The 16,884-nt window shown below is 33.6% G+C and overlaps 1 protein-coding gene across 6 annotated transcripts in view; it reads left to right on the forward strand.

Annotated features, from left to right (window-relative positions):
- Positions 1-687: 687 nt before the first annotated feature.
- LOC106467963 (CCR4-NOT transcription complex subunit 6-like-B) overlaps positions 688-16,884 on the forward strand; it is a 39,611-nt gene continuing 23,414 nt past the window's right edge. For 2 of the 6 annotated variants that reach the window (XR_002612520.1, XM_022396208.1), the window contains exons 1-4: positions 695-1,141; positions 2,423-2,537; positions 3,821-3,918; positions 11,432-11,954. Coding sequence is in view for 4 of the 6 variants with exons in the window: in XM_022396208.1 (XP_022251916.1) it covers positions 995-1,141; positions 2,423-2,537; positions 3,821-3,918; positions 11,432-11,954 (883 nt within the window). In the remaining 2 variants the exon portion in view is untranslated. Of the gene's footprint in view, positions 1,142-2,422; positions 2,538-3,820; positions 3,919-11,431; positions 11,955-16,884 lie in introns of all 6 variants that reach the window. The other 4 variants (XR_002612519.1, XM_022396205.1, XM_022396207.1 and 1 more) reach the window with 3 other exon arrangements.

Genomic DNA, 16,884 nt, shown 5'->3' on the forward strand with positions numbered 1-16,884 from the left:
CTGCCTATCGTGCTAGTTTTACTCGCCAGGCTTATATATTAAAAAAGAGGGCGTCTCGAATACACTCGGGCCTTCATGATCCTTCTAGAAACTCATCACGTGTTACCAGGGTCACGTGACTTACGCTGTCGTAACACTATATTTGTGTGAGACAAAGGTCAAGGTTTAAACTTCGATAAAGGCAAATTTCATACTAGATTTTGTAAACATAAAGACAGAGAGTTCTTTGCTCGAGAAAACATATACAAGTGATACCACAATCCTATGGCGTTTGGGTGTCAAAGGGTTGTCGGATAAAAAAAAAGTATCTTATTGGAACTTTTTCTGAGTTTGAGAATATTTTCCCCTCAGTTCTAATATTCAAAAAAATTTCAATGCTCTACCTATCGCTAAGCCACCGTTACAAGCATGTAAGATATATAACCAATAATTAACAGTCTCCAAATTAGAATATATTGTTAATGGTTATCCTTACACAATAATAAAAATGAACATTTATAGAAAAAAAATTAGGTAAAAAAATGCCAATAAATTTGTCATCCAATTTCGAATATTTTACACTATTGTCATAAGGATTTATCTTTGGTAATGTGATCTGAAAGTCAAAAAATTATACTCTGCGAGCCGATGATATCAGAAGGAGCCGTGTTACTGACATCAATATTCACGTGACCTAAATCCTCATATGGAATGCTCGACATGCGTAGACTTGAGTGTAGTCTGTTTTTTATATATTACAAATCGGACCAAAGTTTAACACATGTTGCATGGAGGTTGTTGTGTTATTGACTCAGAAGGTGTCTCCGGTGTTAAAACTAAAAGGAAAAGTATAAAATATCGCTTTAGTTTTAATGAATCTAGCTACAGTATACACAAACAGTACTAATACTGGAAACTTCGTCGTAAATATTCAAGATGTCAGCTCTTGATATTATATTTAATTTATGTTGTGATTGTTTTATACTATTGTAGTAAACCGTAAGACAGCTATTTCATGATAAAAAGCTTTGTTAAGATGATAATGAGCTTAATATTTCATTGCTATGAATTCTTGTTATTGAAAAGGCTCGAAGAAGACCCATCTTTATGGCGTGAAATCAAGAAACAGTTTTCACAAGGGAAAAGTGTATATATATTGCAGGTAGGTGCTGAACACCAGCCAAGGATTAGCAAAATATCTATATATAGTATAGCCTAAGAATAGGATATCATTATCAGCTGTGACCAACCTTTTGAGAGCTCAAGAGACAAAAATATATACTTTATGGCTGCTGCGAAAGAACCATAACTTTCATATTGTAATTGTATTGTTTGTACTAACAGTAATACTAGTAATAGCGTTAGCAAGTATTGTGTTAGATATTTTAACTTTTACTATTATTATAAATCTGCTGTTACTAAAACTGTGTAAATCAATAAAAATGCTAAAGTGGAAACATTACATTATTTGCCAAAACGAGGTTAGAATTCACTCCTAGTCCTAATAACTTGTTCCAACTTCCATACTGTATGATGTTCACTACAGCATAGATTACTGTATCCCACACAGAACAGTGTTACATCTTGAATTTATATGAAAATAATGTAAGTAATAACAAACATGTGAGAATAGCACATTATTTTTCAAAATCAAGCTAAAATTAACTCCCATTGACCCATTCTGTTCCATAAGACACTACTATATCAGACCCAGAGAGATTGTTAATGTTATGCATCTTCGAGTAAATATAAAAACAAAGTAATAAGAAAAAGTAGGGAATAGTACATTATTTATTAACCATGTTTAGCTCCCATTAACCCATTCCTTGCCATAAGACACTATTGTATTACACCTAGAACTATAAGTTGTAGTGGATAGATACACATCTTTAATGTATGATAAAACTGTATGTAATAAGACATAAGCTTGTCAAAACCTTGTACATTTATAATAAGGTTTCCTTCACTACCAATTCAAATCATCTCTAAACTTTATAATTATACGTAATAGTTGATTTTTATAGCTGCTGCAATTTTCTTCTAGTTTTACCATTTAAATCAGATATCAGTACAGGACTTGCAATATATTCATAGAGTAACAACCATATACAGTAAAAAGAAAAAAAAACATTTTGTTACACATAGCTATTTCATTGTTTATAAAGTAGACCTTTTAATTCTATTTTTTAAGGATAGAAACATTAATTGATCAGTATGATTATCAAGATTGGTAGTATTAAAAGCTTTGAGCATGAAACAAAAATACAAATACATTATCTCATCCTTTCTTTAAAAGTTATTTGTATTATCAATAAATTTAAATTATTAATGTTTTGTCTGAAGAGTGTTATCAGAACATTTATATTTAATTTTACTTAATTCATTTATTCAAGCTAAGAAGAGAAGTAATAATTTTTTTTTGATACCAGTATCTTAATTTCAGAGTATACTTCCAGATCTGTGGTTTTTAGCAATTACCCTTGAGAAAACAAAAGATAGGTTTCCAGCATTTGTAAAAGCTCAGCTTGATGAAAACCTTCAACTTCCTTCTCGGCAAGGTATGTTTAAAGATGCATTCAAAACTCAAGAACAACTGTTCCTTAAGCTATATGTAGGCTCAAAATATATTTAGCAATCATAGAACATGATTCAATTTTTAATATCTGTGTTTCTTTTGTAACCTCATCTTTAATTGTTTTGATATTTGTGTGTGTGCGTGTGTGTTACTTCTGCTTTATTTATGCAAAAATATAGTTGAAAAACTTAAAACATTTCAAAATGTAGGCTTTGAAATGTAATAAAGAATTTCATTTATGAACTTCACTAACTTTAAAGAAAAAGTCAATATTTTTATGTCTTTATGAAAGAGTTGAGTTTCAGTTGGTCAGTTTAAATTTTGAAGGCTTTTTATTTTACTGTTTCATTCATTATAGTGTTTTTATAACACTTTTGCTCCCAAGAAGATTCCTCGAACAAATAATGTTCTCTAATAACTGACGTGATGAGATTTGTACATTTTATTTTGCTGGTGATATTGGAAAATATTTGTACACTCCCAAACAAAAAGAGAATAGTTTCTAATCTACAGTATTCAAATACAAATGAATAAATAATTCATGCTCATTTTTATACAGAAATGTAAGATCTATGAAAGTAATCCTTGAGTTGAAATACCTTACTATATAGAAATGAGAGAAGATAATGAAAAGATGAAGTTTAGGCCTGGGTATCAATGGGGGATTACAATAACTCTCTATTAATGTTTGATACCTTCAGTTTTATCTACTTTTACTGAAGATACTTTCTCTGCAATGGCTGAATAGAAAATTGTTATATGGTACAGGAAGAATTCCTTAAGAGTTGCATTGTTATGTTGGGTCATTTCTCTTGTGCTAAGGTAAGAATGCTGGGTTAATTCTGCTTCCCTGGGATATTTGTATATTTTTATTGTGAGTCATTGTTCAAGCTCAGTATAAATTAATGCAACTATTTTAATCTGTGCGTAATGTCAGAAGTTTACATACTTTTTTATTGCTTTTGAATCAGACTTGTTTGTTTTGTACTTCATGCCATACGACTTAAATATTTGTTGATAGTAGATCAGTTTGTGTTTTATAACAAGGAAAAAATGTGACCCCTTACAAGAAATATCTTGCTTGTTGTAAACATTTTAAAATTATGTTAAGATGTATCTGAATTTTCATATATTTTAGCATAGTAAATTACTTCAGTGTATTGTAGCATTACTTAATGTAAATATATTTTGTAAGACTGCTTTTTGGATTCATTCAGGGTATTTCATGTAAATAAGTGCTGATTAGTTTTTTGTTTTTTTTTGCAGAATCTTTGCTGGGCAGGTATTTAAACAGTGTAGATTTTGTTGAACTTCATTTAGACAGCATATTCAAGCATGGAGAAAATGGGTATTTACCACAAGAAGTAAGTATATAAAAATTTACAAAGAAACCATATTATCAGTTTAAAAATTTTTCCCCCTTTGTGTTTGTGTTTTAACTCTGTGTTTATTGGCTTGTTCAGGTTTGACCAAACCATGGTCCGTATGGTCATTAAAATCCTGAAAAAGTCATAGAGTTTTAAAATCATTTTTTCAGGCCTGGAAATTCTAGAAAAAAATGGGTTTTTAGCATAAAAGTGATGGAATTTTTGTGTAGTCAGTAAAAAGTATCCTACAATGCTAAATATGACTAAAAACAAAATGATTCCTTTATTAAATATTAGTTTTGTGATATCAGCCTCGCACCTCATGATCTGCCTATGGTGTGAATATGTTTAAACATGATTGGCTGTCTGTGATGACCTGACCTACTTGTTAACCAATTAACTGTGGATGATGGATACAATTCCGTCTTTGAAGTTCTATGGCTTAGCTGCGAATGATGGAAATATCTGTCAGTTGCACAAATATATAATTATAACTATGCAAATGACGATAATTACAGTTTTATTGTTGATGATGGCAACTCGGTTTCATCTGTGAGTCAGAAAACAGCAATTGAACTGCTTCTGCCGCAGTTAATGAGTTTAGTTCAGGTTCAGTTTAGGTAGCCATATTGTTTGTCAATCACACTCTCATTTCAAAATATAAAGAGTGATGTTACAGCTGAAGTATTACAAAGAACAGATGTTTGGAAAATGCAGTTTCAAAGAAAGCTGGGTGGGACACTCAGCTTACAAAGCATGGATTACATATGACAAAGGTAACAACAGCAAAGCAAAATGTCCATACTGCCAGTGATCATTTGACATTTCTAACATAGGAGAAGCAACTGTTAAAAGTCATATGAAAGTCAATAAGCACATCAACCAGGCAAAGGAAAAAGAAGCAACATTGAAAATAACAGAATTTCAATTACAAACAGTCAGTATCAATGGATATTACAGCTGCAATACCAGAAAAATCCATGCACAGGCTGACATTGGCAGTTTTGTATCAAGTTCATACAAGTTAAAAGCTAAAATATTGTGGACATTAAATGCTGTTTAGAACCACTGGTCTTACTGCTCAGATGGAGTCACAGAAATATTTCAGGCCATGTTTCCAGATAGTAACATAAACAAAACGTTTTCATGTGGCAAGAGAAAACAGCATTTTTTTTTTGCTGTTTTGTATTGGCTTCTTACTTTTCAACCCCATTGAGAAAACAAGTGAATGAAGAAGATTAGCATGTACTGTTGTTTGATGAAAACCTTAACAAGATGACTGAGACCAAACAAATGGACATTCAAGATAATTAATTTAATATTTAATTGTTCTCAGCATGATACTGATGATAGCAAATTTTATTATCTTTATGTAATATGTGAATTCATTAAAAGTTTAATATTTAAATATGAAGGTACATTTTGGCCCTTGGTGGGTGACAATACAATCTTTCAAGATCATTTCTGTATTTTCATTAAACAATTAAACTGTAAAAAGTTGTTTTTTTTTAATAAAAAAAATTCCGAATATTTTGCTGAAGGGTGAATACTGATAGGATTTTTAACATTTGTAGTTTTCCTGTGGGAGGTAAACACAAGTAAGGTTATCACAGTTTATGGAACATGTTACTGCTGATCATCTACTGCATAGCTTTATGGAAGGCACCAATAATCTGAGTAGACACAAGCTTTTGCAGGTTGGTAATTTTTTAATCACTATGCAATTAAGTAATTCATATACTTCCATCATTTACAACTTAATGATTCATTTATTTACCATTTTAGATTTCCTTGATCAGTGCAGAACCACTGTATGGACACTGATGGAACTGCTTTCCTACATTTGGGCAGCTGTGGGCTACACATTCTTCATGGTGCATTCAAGACAGGGAAGTCAGAATCATCCTAGCACTTGTACAAATTCTTCCAGAGCTATTACTGGTTATTCAATGACACTCCAGCTCGACTTTACATCAGTTCAGGCTCCAATATCTTTCCACCCAGGTTTTGTAAGTGCAGATGGCTTGAAAAAGTTCCTGTAGCTCAGAGAATTTTGCAGTGTCTTTCAAACATAAAGAAAAATATATAAGCAGTGATTCTTCCTATTGAGTCATAGACTCAAACCCTAGTTACCGGAATTAAGGAGCATGCACAAAACTGCCCTTCCAACAACTCTGGAATTTACAACTATCTGAGCAAAGACTGTAGCAAGAAACCTAACATTGAACAGTTCAAAATAATACTCAGCAAAAGACAAATGGATGATAAGGAAAAAGGAATGTTCCTGATTCATAACTTAAACCCAAAGCTAAACAACCAACTGGCAACAACATTACATCTGAAACTGTGATAAACTTATCATGCCTGAAATAGGCAAAATTAATAGTGGAAACTTCATTGAACAAACAAATGTCAACATCTATATCAAATGCATCCTATGAAACAGTATCTCAAATGATAAATGATCCTCTGTTAAGGTAAAGATCAATGCGTTTATATCTATTGCACAACTTATAACACATTTTCTTGCCACTTATGAGACAGATAGGCCAATGATGCTATTTCAATGATATGTTCAGTCAGTTAAAGTCTTTTGCGTAAAGTTGGCAAATGTGAGGTTTTAGGAAACCATGGTTCACACAGTGTCATGAAGTTAGATTTAGACAATGCAAATAACTTGAAGATGAGACACAAAATTGATACTGGCTTTGTAGATGAAAGATTGATAAAGTCATTTCAGTCATCTGGTGCTAAAAGTGTGACTGATAAAAGTATTCTTGGTTTGAGACTTGATATGAAGAATGTGATCATATGTATAGTTAAGAAACTTCAAGAAAAGTCTCCAGCAAAGTAGTGATTAGTGAGGCTTTTTTTCATGTTTGGATCCAAGAGAAATTGTAAAGAATATAGCATCTTGGATTCGGAAATCTGATGGTATTTTAAAATTGTGAGTTGAGGCACAGAAAGTAAATGAACTGAAGTGTGATGCCATTAAGCTTCTATATGTAAACTTTATTGATGATGATGTTCCTGAATGTGAGTTGATGTTCGTTGCCTTTGATCATAAAATTGAAACAAACAGAATTGACATCTTGTATTTTGATCTTCTGTCTGGTAGATAAGGCTTTGATAAGTTGTGGTGTGGTACATAGTGAAAGGGTTGTTAGTCCTATCTCATGGCCAAGCCTCAGTAGAGAGAAGTTTTTCTGTGAACAAAGAGGTGTGCCAACTAAATATGAAAGATAGGACTTTTGTTTCAAAGAGAGTTGTACTTGATCACCTGGCATCAGTTGGAGGTCCTCTTAAAGTTAATATATGTAAAAACATGACTGTGCCAGTGTCAGAAGCTAGACAGAAGTACACGATGCATTTAGATGAACAGAAGGTTCAAAAAGAAAAGTTAAAACAAGGGGAAAAAAGGAAACGTGTAATGGATGAAAATGAGGAGTTAAAAAATACAAAAAGGAGGCTTGAAACTGATGCAGATGCTCTAACAAAGTCAGCAGATAGTTTTGCTGAGAAGGCAGAAATAAAACAAAATGTGAAGCAGTTGAGACCATTAGTAGCAAAGGGTAATTAGTCATAGAAGGTCTGCCAAAGAAAAGCTAATTGAGGCAGGAAAACTTGATGCTGTAATTGACAGTAAGCTGACAGAACTTAAACATCAGCAGTAATGTAATTGATATATATGTTAACATTTCATATGTTATATGACTGACAAAATAAAGTGGCTTATCATATGTAATTTGACTCAATGTAAAATTATTAAGAATTTGAAATAAATTTTGTTAAACTGTAATCTGCCTTTTACTTGATCTATCTGAAGATATTTAAATGTATTCCGATGGCCAAAATAAGTCATTACAGGTCTACCGTTCAAAGAAAATCTGATGTTTTAATAAAGTATTTATACTGAAGATTTGTCTGTAAATTTACAAAGCCTTTACTGGGTCAGTATAAGTGAAAGGTGGTTTTCATGCTAAGAATAAAAATACTTCTTTTCATCTTACAATTGTAAAGGGGTACTATCAGCTAGGAGACAATACAAACAGTATTAATTTAATACCAGGACTTTACAGTCAGTGGCATTATCACGCAGATTACCAAAGTTGAGGAAGTTTTATGTGAGATAAAGATTTGAGACTGAGACTTTTGGATATTATAACCATGTATTTAATAAAAAGATCAAAGTTCTTCAACAGTTATCACCTCAAGATAAAACATTCAACAGTTTACAACTTGCAGTTGTAGTTTTCCAGAAAATTATAATTAAATAACTTGCAAAGAAAGAGAGATTTGATATTATGATGGGGAAGGCATGGATTTTCAGGGCTAAACTTTACTGGTAGATGTGTAGGCTGAATAACTCTGCTGGACTGACTCTTGCTGGCAGTTGCTGCTCTTGCACTCATTACATCAATTTTTATACTGATCTTTATCAAATGGTTTTGGTTCTGATCTCAACATGCTTGTCCCCCAGTGGAACGGTGATAAGTCTTCGGAGTTGCAATGCTAAAATCAGGAGTTTGATTCCCTCGTTGGCCTGATGAAACTTTGCTATAAGAAAATACACACGCACTCAACATGCTTAGCTGTGAGTTAAATTGTTAGTTATGGCATTGGTGAGGAATCAAGACAGAGGTGATTTGAATTTAGTGATGTATCTTGCACCACAAGTAAGTCGAGACTGCTCATCTTACACATTTCTAATGGCTAGATTCCATGTTCAGACTTTGATATCACAAGCTGTATCTAAGTGCCACAATATCCATATATGGCTGGTGTTTGGTATTTCTCCAGATCATAAGATGAAGAAACCTCAGTTTTTTTATCCTGGGTAATATCAACTGAAAGTAGCCCAATTGTAAACATCCTATCAAAAGTAGCATTTGTTATGTACCTTATTAACTTTTGTATAATAATATCTGGTTAAATAATTTTATATTTGTAAGAAAACCAGCAATTTATTTCTCCATTAATATGTAATATTCAATACAGTTATATTTCATTTATGATCAAAGCTTGTGTTTTCCCTATATTTCTTTGCTCTGTTGAGATGTGAATGTTCATTAAAGTTATTTCATGCTGTTTAGATATGACTGTTCAATGAAATTATTCAGTATATTAAAATTATGATTTATCCCTAATTCCCTTTTTACAGTTTTCATATTTCATTAGTTTGGTGGTTAGGGTTCTTGACTTGCAACCTGTGGGCTGCAGGTTTGAATTCCTGTCACTAAACATGCTCACCCCTTCCAGCTGTGGGAGCATTATAATGTGACAGTCAATCCCACTATTTGTTGGTAAAAGATTGACCCAAGAGTTGGTGGTGGGTAATGTTGACTAGCTGCCTTCTCTTTAGGCTATCACTGCTAAGTTAGGAATGGCTAGTGCAAATAGTCCTTGTGTAGCAAAATTCAAAACAAAACCAATTTGTATGTCATTTTGATACAATTTTCTATTTTATCTCCTATTTTCTGTACTCTAATGCTAACTGTGGCAAAATATACAATCAATATACAGTGAAAAGTTGAATAATATGACATACAATGAATAATGGCATTTTTTTTTCTTTTGTACTGACTGCAGTATTGATCAGAAACTGAAAAAGTTCCATGTTATCATTTCAACTGCTTTGCTAACCTTTTCACATCTCCCTCTTTTCAGTTTATAGTCTTATTACTGTTGTTTGTACCAAGGGAAGTAATTGTCTCATGAAAAGCAATAAATCGTAGCAGGAGTCCATTAGCTGTACCCTGTAGAGGTAATGTAAACAGCTTAATTGTGAAATTTAATGTTACACACATTGGAGATACATTGAACCTCTTGACGTTATATATATATATTATAAAAATAATAATAATAATACATAAAACAAAGATATGTAATACTTAATGCTTCCTACAGCTCATATGCACTTGAGTAGATGTTCTTCCATAAGCCTCATTGAGTCTCACAAATTTGGGTGTCCAGAAAAGAATTTGTGTAGCTTTCAATTATACATCTTGCAGTACAAATCTTATATTAGTCACTAGAATAGAATGTCCCAAAACTTCTAGAATTTGTCTGGAATTCTAAGTAAGCTATAAGTAGTTTAAAAAAATGTCTTTAGATGTTAAAAGCAGGAATATGATGTTTGCACACAATGAGAGTAAGACAGAATACTATTCTATGAGCACCAAAATCAAATGGCTGTAATAAGTCTTGTATATAGGAGAATCTGCTCTTCCTATAGGTTATAAACATGTCCATCAACCATGTAAAGTTGATTAACATAAAAATCTCAAAAGTGAAAGAGAGAGGAGAGGAACTTCTCTGGTGGGTGTGACAAATTTATTGATATCTCTGCAAAACAAAAAGATTGGAGGCTTAACTTTAAGATTCTTGCTTGTAAATATGTATAGTTTATGTACTTAATTGATTATATAAGTATTGTATAAGTCTATTATTGAAGTTCCAAAATCCTGAAATAAGAGAACTTAAGAGTGCAGGTGCATCACATGATTTAGAAAAATGAAGATTGATAATTTTGTAAATATTTTCTTTTGAAATTAACAAGTTAAAACTTGTATAAAAATTTGAATTATAAACTATGTTTTCATGCCAAATTTATTGACATACATTGATAATAAAGTTGTTTGATTAAGTTTTGAATACTAAAAGGTTGTGACATGTGCAAAAGAACTAGGTCTGGATGTGAAGGGTTCATTGTTCAATAGGAATATAATGCTATTGAATATATAAACTTGCCATCTGTGTAAGTTTTTGTATACTAAAGCAAATTTAGTGTATACTTTGGCAAGTTATCAGATGAAGAGTGAAAGATGACCCATTTCATTGCATAGTTGTAGAAAATGTATAAACACTTGAAATTAGTAGAAGTACAAAAGTTAATATAGACTGATGACCCAAGTAAATTTTCAACATGTTTAAGTACATTCTACTAAAATACATTCCTAGCAAAGGAGTCTCTGTGGTCATCAGGTGCTATTAAAAGTCCCATAATGTTTGTGTCCAAAATACTCTTCACTAATTCTTATTGATTGCCTTTGCTATACGGCCTGACATGACCTGGTGGTTAGAGCATTAGACTCGCAATCTGTAAGTTCGAATCCCTGTCCCACCAAACATGCTCACCCTTTCAGCTGTGCGAAATTCTAAACAAACCAAGCCTTTACTATACAAATATATATATATATTTATATATGCTTATGATAGTTAGTTTCTATTGTGAAATAGGAGATAATTATGTTTTTAATGAATTTAAATATGTGGAGAATGCAACACTGGTTCAGTCACTGACGTAGTGTGTTAGGAAGAATTGGATTAAAGTTCATGTAACAAACTACAAAAATGTAAATAATACAGTAAGTGATAATGAAAAATAAGTAAATTGTACACGATATTTTTATATGTTCCTTTGTACATCAAATTTAAGATTTCTTAAACTTTTGTATTAGAAAAGGATCATATTAATTATCAGTTTCTCATTCTTTATCTTTTTTTTCAGTTGTTCAGATGTCCAAATGTGAAACTACTTTCACTAAAGTACAACCTTTTAGAAACTGTACCACCAGACATTGGTCATATGAAAAACTTGGAGTATTTGGCTCTAACTAACAATCGACTTCAAAACTTTTCTATTCCATATACTCTAACATTTTGTCAGAAACTATCTGTGCTTCTTCTTGACAACAACCTTTTGGATGCTCTACCAGGATTTCTCTGTTACATGCCTTCTCTACATACAGTCCATCGCCATGGTAACCATAACTATTTCAAGGCTACTTTTATGTGGTATCATACAGATGTGAATGAGAGAATAATGTTTGTTAGTGGGAGTGGCTCAATAGAAACCCAGCACAAACCCGAACGTTTACAGTTCCTAGCAGCTAGAGTTGTGATTGCAGCAAAAATCAACTTTTATTCTAGTCCTCACGTACCTCACATTCTCATGGATTATATTTCTGACATGTACTTCAACTTTAATATCTGTGGGAACTGTCCATCTGCCAGACTTCTCAGAGAGCCAGGTAAGCCAAGAACACACATTGTAAATTAATTGTTACACAATTTGCTTACATATAAATATTGTTTTTTATTATTTACTTATAAACCTATCAGTACTTATCTCAAGATATTTCTAAGGATTCTCAACTTACTGTGGACATGGTTACTTGTTCTCTAAAGTCAGTTAATCAGAATCCAAATTACTCCTGTTTGCTAACAAAGCTGCTAGCTAATCTAGTAGCTGGAATGTATTTGATACTATTGAAACTTAATAAGTGTGAACATGTAAAGACTCTCAGTGATGTAATCAGTTTCTTCACTGTTGTAAATTAGTTAACTAAAGCAGTTTTAATCCATTTTCTTCTCAAATTCTTAAGAATCGTTTGAACACATTGTTTATTAATCCATTTTGTAGCAAAGTCTTAAGAAAATTTGTTCAGCATTGTTCTCCTAGGAATAAATGCATTTACAGGATTGATCAACACACATTGTTCAGTATAAACTTGATCAGTAAACAGTAACAGTTTAATATTTATAAAAATATTTTTTGATGTAATCAACACCTTATTTTTACTAAAACAGGTTATTTGGAAAAATAGATTTAAAATTGATGTCCTACTAGAAAAATTTTCAGTTGGAGATGAAATTTCAATACACTTTTTGAAACGTTATCTCCAACAAAGAAACCTTTCAGCATATGTTCCATTATAAATCATTTTTACTGTTAAGTTATTAGTTCTGTGTTAGGAAACTTACTTTTTGGGTAATAGTGAAATATATATATAGGTATGTGTTGAGCTAAGGATTCTTCTGAAGTAGTTGTCTGTGACTTGTTGGCAATAACTGAATAGCACACACTCTGTTTGTTTTAAAATAATATATTCAAAACAAGTTAAATGTATGTACAAACTTTCTTTACACTGTATATCATTCTGTATTTCTTTCTTTGTATATCATAGTTGTATTTTAAATACTATGCAGTTCTTATCTAATTGTCAAAAGTCCACTTTGGCCAATTCAATTGCTTTAGAATTCAGTTGACGAGCCAAACTATTTTTCTCTTAAAAGTGTATAATTCACTTACTCCTTTTATTCTCTCTCTCTTTTTTTTTTCTTTTATCACAACAGTATCGGTGTATAATTCACTTACGCTGCCTCATGAGTTACAACAGTTGTATCCTGAACGTTTGATGCCTGTCTGCTTTTTTTATATTTAGGCCTACTTTCAAATAATCATCTGCTTTTTGTAAAAGTCCACACAGGCAGGTTCAATCGCTTTTGAACATCTTTTGATGAGGCAAATAATTCTCCTAAAATGTCATAAAACTGTTAATCTTACTTTAATATTCCAACTGTTAGGTTATTCACTGCTATGACAGTTAACTTTTCTCTGACTGAAACACCCTTTTGCTTGGCTTTACTTTTGGCTCTCTTTCCACTCTCTGGTCACCACTATTTATATCTTTCACTGAAGCATTCTAGAAATCTCCCTAGCCTTGATATCAATAACTTATAAACACAACTTACAACAATTGTCTGCTTTTAACTTTCTTATTATAAAAAACACACACACTAAACAATCATGAAATATTAACTCACAAAATAATTAATACTACCTACACTAAACAGTCTTTTATATCTGAAATTCTGCTTCCTTGGTCAATTATTTGTTTCTTGCAGAGTTTATTTAAGGTGTGCATCTTTGATCCATTTGACTCTAAGTGATATAAGTTTGTAACTCATTATAATGGAAGATTTTTTCTTAAAGCCACAAAAAATGTATATGGAGAGGAGAAAGCTGCAGTTAAGGTAAGGACATATTCTGAGAATGCATTATGGACTTGGAGAAGCCCTCTTCTTGCCCAAGGACTGTTATCATTAATAACGAGAGTTCTCTTAACATTCTCAATCATCCTTAGCACCAAGAAGTGACGAGGGGAGTCTATGTTTAATGTAGAATCTTGATGATCATAGATTATCTCATGTATACATGAGCATAAGATGGCAAAGATGACTAATGGACTTCAAAACTCTGGAATGCTTATTGCACATTGTATTACAATGTTGCAAGAATACATCTTTAATTGATAACACTGGCCAGGCCAGGAGCATAGAAATGCCAACAGATTATCTCCCCAACTGATGATAGCATATTTGTTCAATGAATCACCAGGTCCTGGACATCATGCAGCAGTGACAAAGAATTAGAAGAGTGATGAAAGGACACCAATATGACTAATCAGGAGCTTCAGGAAGAGCAACTGAAACATCAAGATATGAAATGATGCTACCGGCCATGAAGCATGGTGAATCACAACCATCTCAGGTTGGTGAACACAGTACTGATATGTATAATATCTGAGTCTTGAGTGATCAGTTAGGAGTGCAGGATTGTGTCTTGTACCATTATTTTGAGTCATGAAGACATGTTATCTGACTTCTGATGTAGCTTAGGGTTCCATAGGAGACTGTGCATAATAACTGTTGTGAATGCACAGAAGCACTTTGTCTAGCTGTAGCCATGGAAAAAAGTTGAGGGATGAAAATACCCAGCCATACTGGAGAAATCTCTGTCAGATAATGTAGAGAACCAGATTTATCAATAACAAATTTCAACAGTAAAATGGTAGATGTGGTGAAAATATGCCCTACTTATCTGGCAGTGTGTGAGGAATCAAATAGTGAAACACTAGTAGAGGAGCAAGTTGACTAATCTGATGATTAGCTGACTTTGGCTTCCTTACTCTTATGACAGAGGTTAACTGCCTTACCAGCAGTTAGGATGATATTTACGACCATCAGTAAAAGTAGCTACAAGAAGTGGTTTTACTTCTTTATTATTTAACAGTAAAAGTTTTGTGGGTTATTTGATTAATTGCTCAATCTATCTAGTGGGCTGAAGTAGCATGTCCGATAAGATATTTTACCTTCTCTCACAAAAAGCTTTCTCGACTAGTACTGCCCTCTTTTGGCACAAATGTTTCACTCACCACTAGCCTTGCAACTTCCATTTTTTATGGAGAGTTGGGATTTATTTTCATTATCTACTCTCCCTTTTCTATTTTTTGTTGAAGTTTTTGACTTTGCGAGTTATGCCCTCACAGTTTCTGGTGGTCACAACTACCACTGCTGTTACTGGTACAGTAGATTTACTGACCACGTCTATGGTGTTGGTACCACAATTATCGGCCACTGATGTGATGGCTATGATCTGTAAAGAATTGTATAATTTCAGGCAACATTCTGAATAACCTGATGAATGTCCTGTCGTACCAGTGCCTAGGCGTGTCTGAACGAGTCAGTGTGACTTTGGGCGGCCTTTTTTCCCACTCCTGAATAAGTTTATCTGTCGTGTATCATTTCGGGGTCTTACTCAGGCCTCCTTCTCCCTTGTAGACTTGATTAATCAGGTATGTCTTTGTCTCCTGTCTTCCTTTAAGATTATACCTATGCCATCCTAGGGGTTTACTCTTTGGTTCATTATTTAGTTTTACTCCATACCCAGATATTGAGGTTCTTGGTAGTCATTTTGGGGAACAATTACATTCGAGGGATCAGTATGCCTTTTCCCCCACGTGCATTGGCCTATCATGTTTTTGCTTTTATAGTTCTATCTACACATAATTAGACTCATACCTTTGGAATTCTTCTTCCTATGTGGGGTTCAGACCCTGAAACTTTGGTTAATTATTCCTACCTCCATTTTCCCGTATACTTCTTACAATATCCACTATTATCTATGTATTATCCTCCCTTCACTTTTTTGGTTGAGACCATCTGTCTTATTAAGGGTTTTCTGTTGATCATAGTAGTCTCTTTTTTGCTCCCATGGCATGCCTTTCCTCTTTTGCCCTTGTTTGACACACATGGATGCAATGCTGTTTGGCTCTTGCAGGTCAGTATGCTGTTTTATCTAGGGTTCATTTACTCTCCTTTTCATTGCGTGAATTGGGCATGATACCTTTTTTTTACATCAAGAGGTGTGTAGGGTTTTTCCCAATTTTTTGAAGTCCAGAGTTGAATTAGCCCATCGTCATAACTCCCTTTCCATTTGCTGTCGTCCCCTCATTGCCTCACAATCCGATTTCCTTTCCCTCTTCAGTGGAATCCAGTTTCTTGCCAGCATTAATCAGAGGCGGCTCGGGACTTGCTTCTCAAGGGTGCCATTGAAGAGATCCTTCTGGTTAGGGATTTATTCTCATCTTTTTTGTCATTCCCAAGAAGATGGGAGATTGGTGCCTAGTTTCAATTTATTGTCTCTGAACTGATTCCTCATCATTCTCAAGTTCACCATGCAGTCGTACATAACTCTTCATTGGGTTTTCACTTCTCGTTTGTAGATGAAGTAGTTCGATGTGTCGGATGCATATTCCCATTTCCCCAGCATCCAAAGATTTTCTTCATTTTGTTTATTGTGGGGGTATGTTTCAGTTTCTGGCTTTTCTGTTTGGACTTGCTTCAGATCCCTATGTGTTTTGCTGAGTGGTTTGGACCTTTGCTCGACTGCTTCATTCTCGGGGCCTTCATTTACACCATTACATGGATGAATGGCTACTTCTAGCTTCCTCACAGGCCAACTCTGACTTACATACTCAGTTTTTTCTTCGGAAAGATGCCTGGCTGGGTTGGCCTATCAAGGTGGGGAAGACATTCCTCACACTTATTCAATTTCTGACTCTTCTTGGTGCATTTCTCACCTCAATTCTCTGTTGGAACCAGCTTTCTCTTCAGTTGAGATTTATGGAACATCTCGTTTGTGGTGCACAGGAGGTTCTATCTTTTTTGGGGATATGGGCTTCTCTTGAAGCCCTCACTCCTCTTGGTCGGGCCCACATGCACTGTATTCAGTGGGTTTTGATCGACCAATGATGCCTTGTTTGGGTTCCCTTAGATGCTTCTCTTAACCTTTTCCCTCACTTCCAGTCCAAGTTTGACTGTTGGTTAGATGACATC

This window comes from Limulus polyphemus, unplaced genomic scaffold, assembly GCF_000517525.1.
Source record: "Limulus polyphemus unplaced genomic scaffold, Limulus_polyphemus-2.1.2 Scaffold2813, whole genome shotgun sequence".
NCBI classification, from domain to species: Eukaryota; Metazoa; Arthropoda; class Merostomata; order Xiphosura; family Limulidae; genus Limulus; species Limulus polyphemus.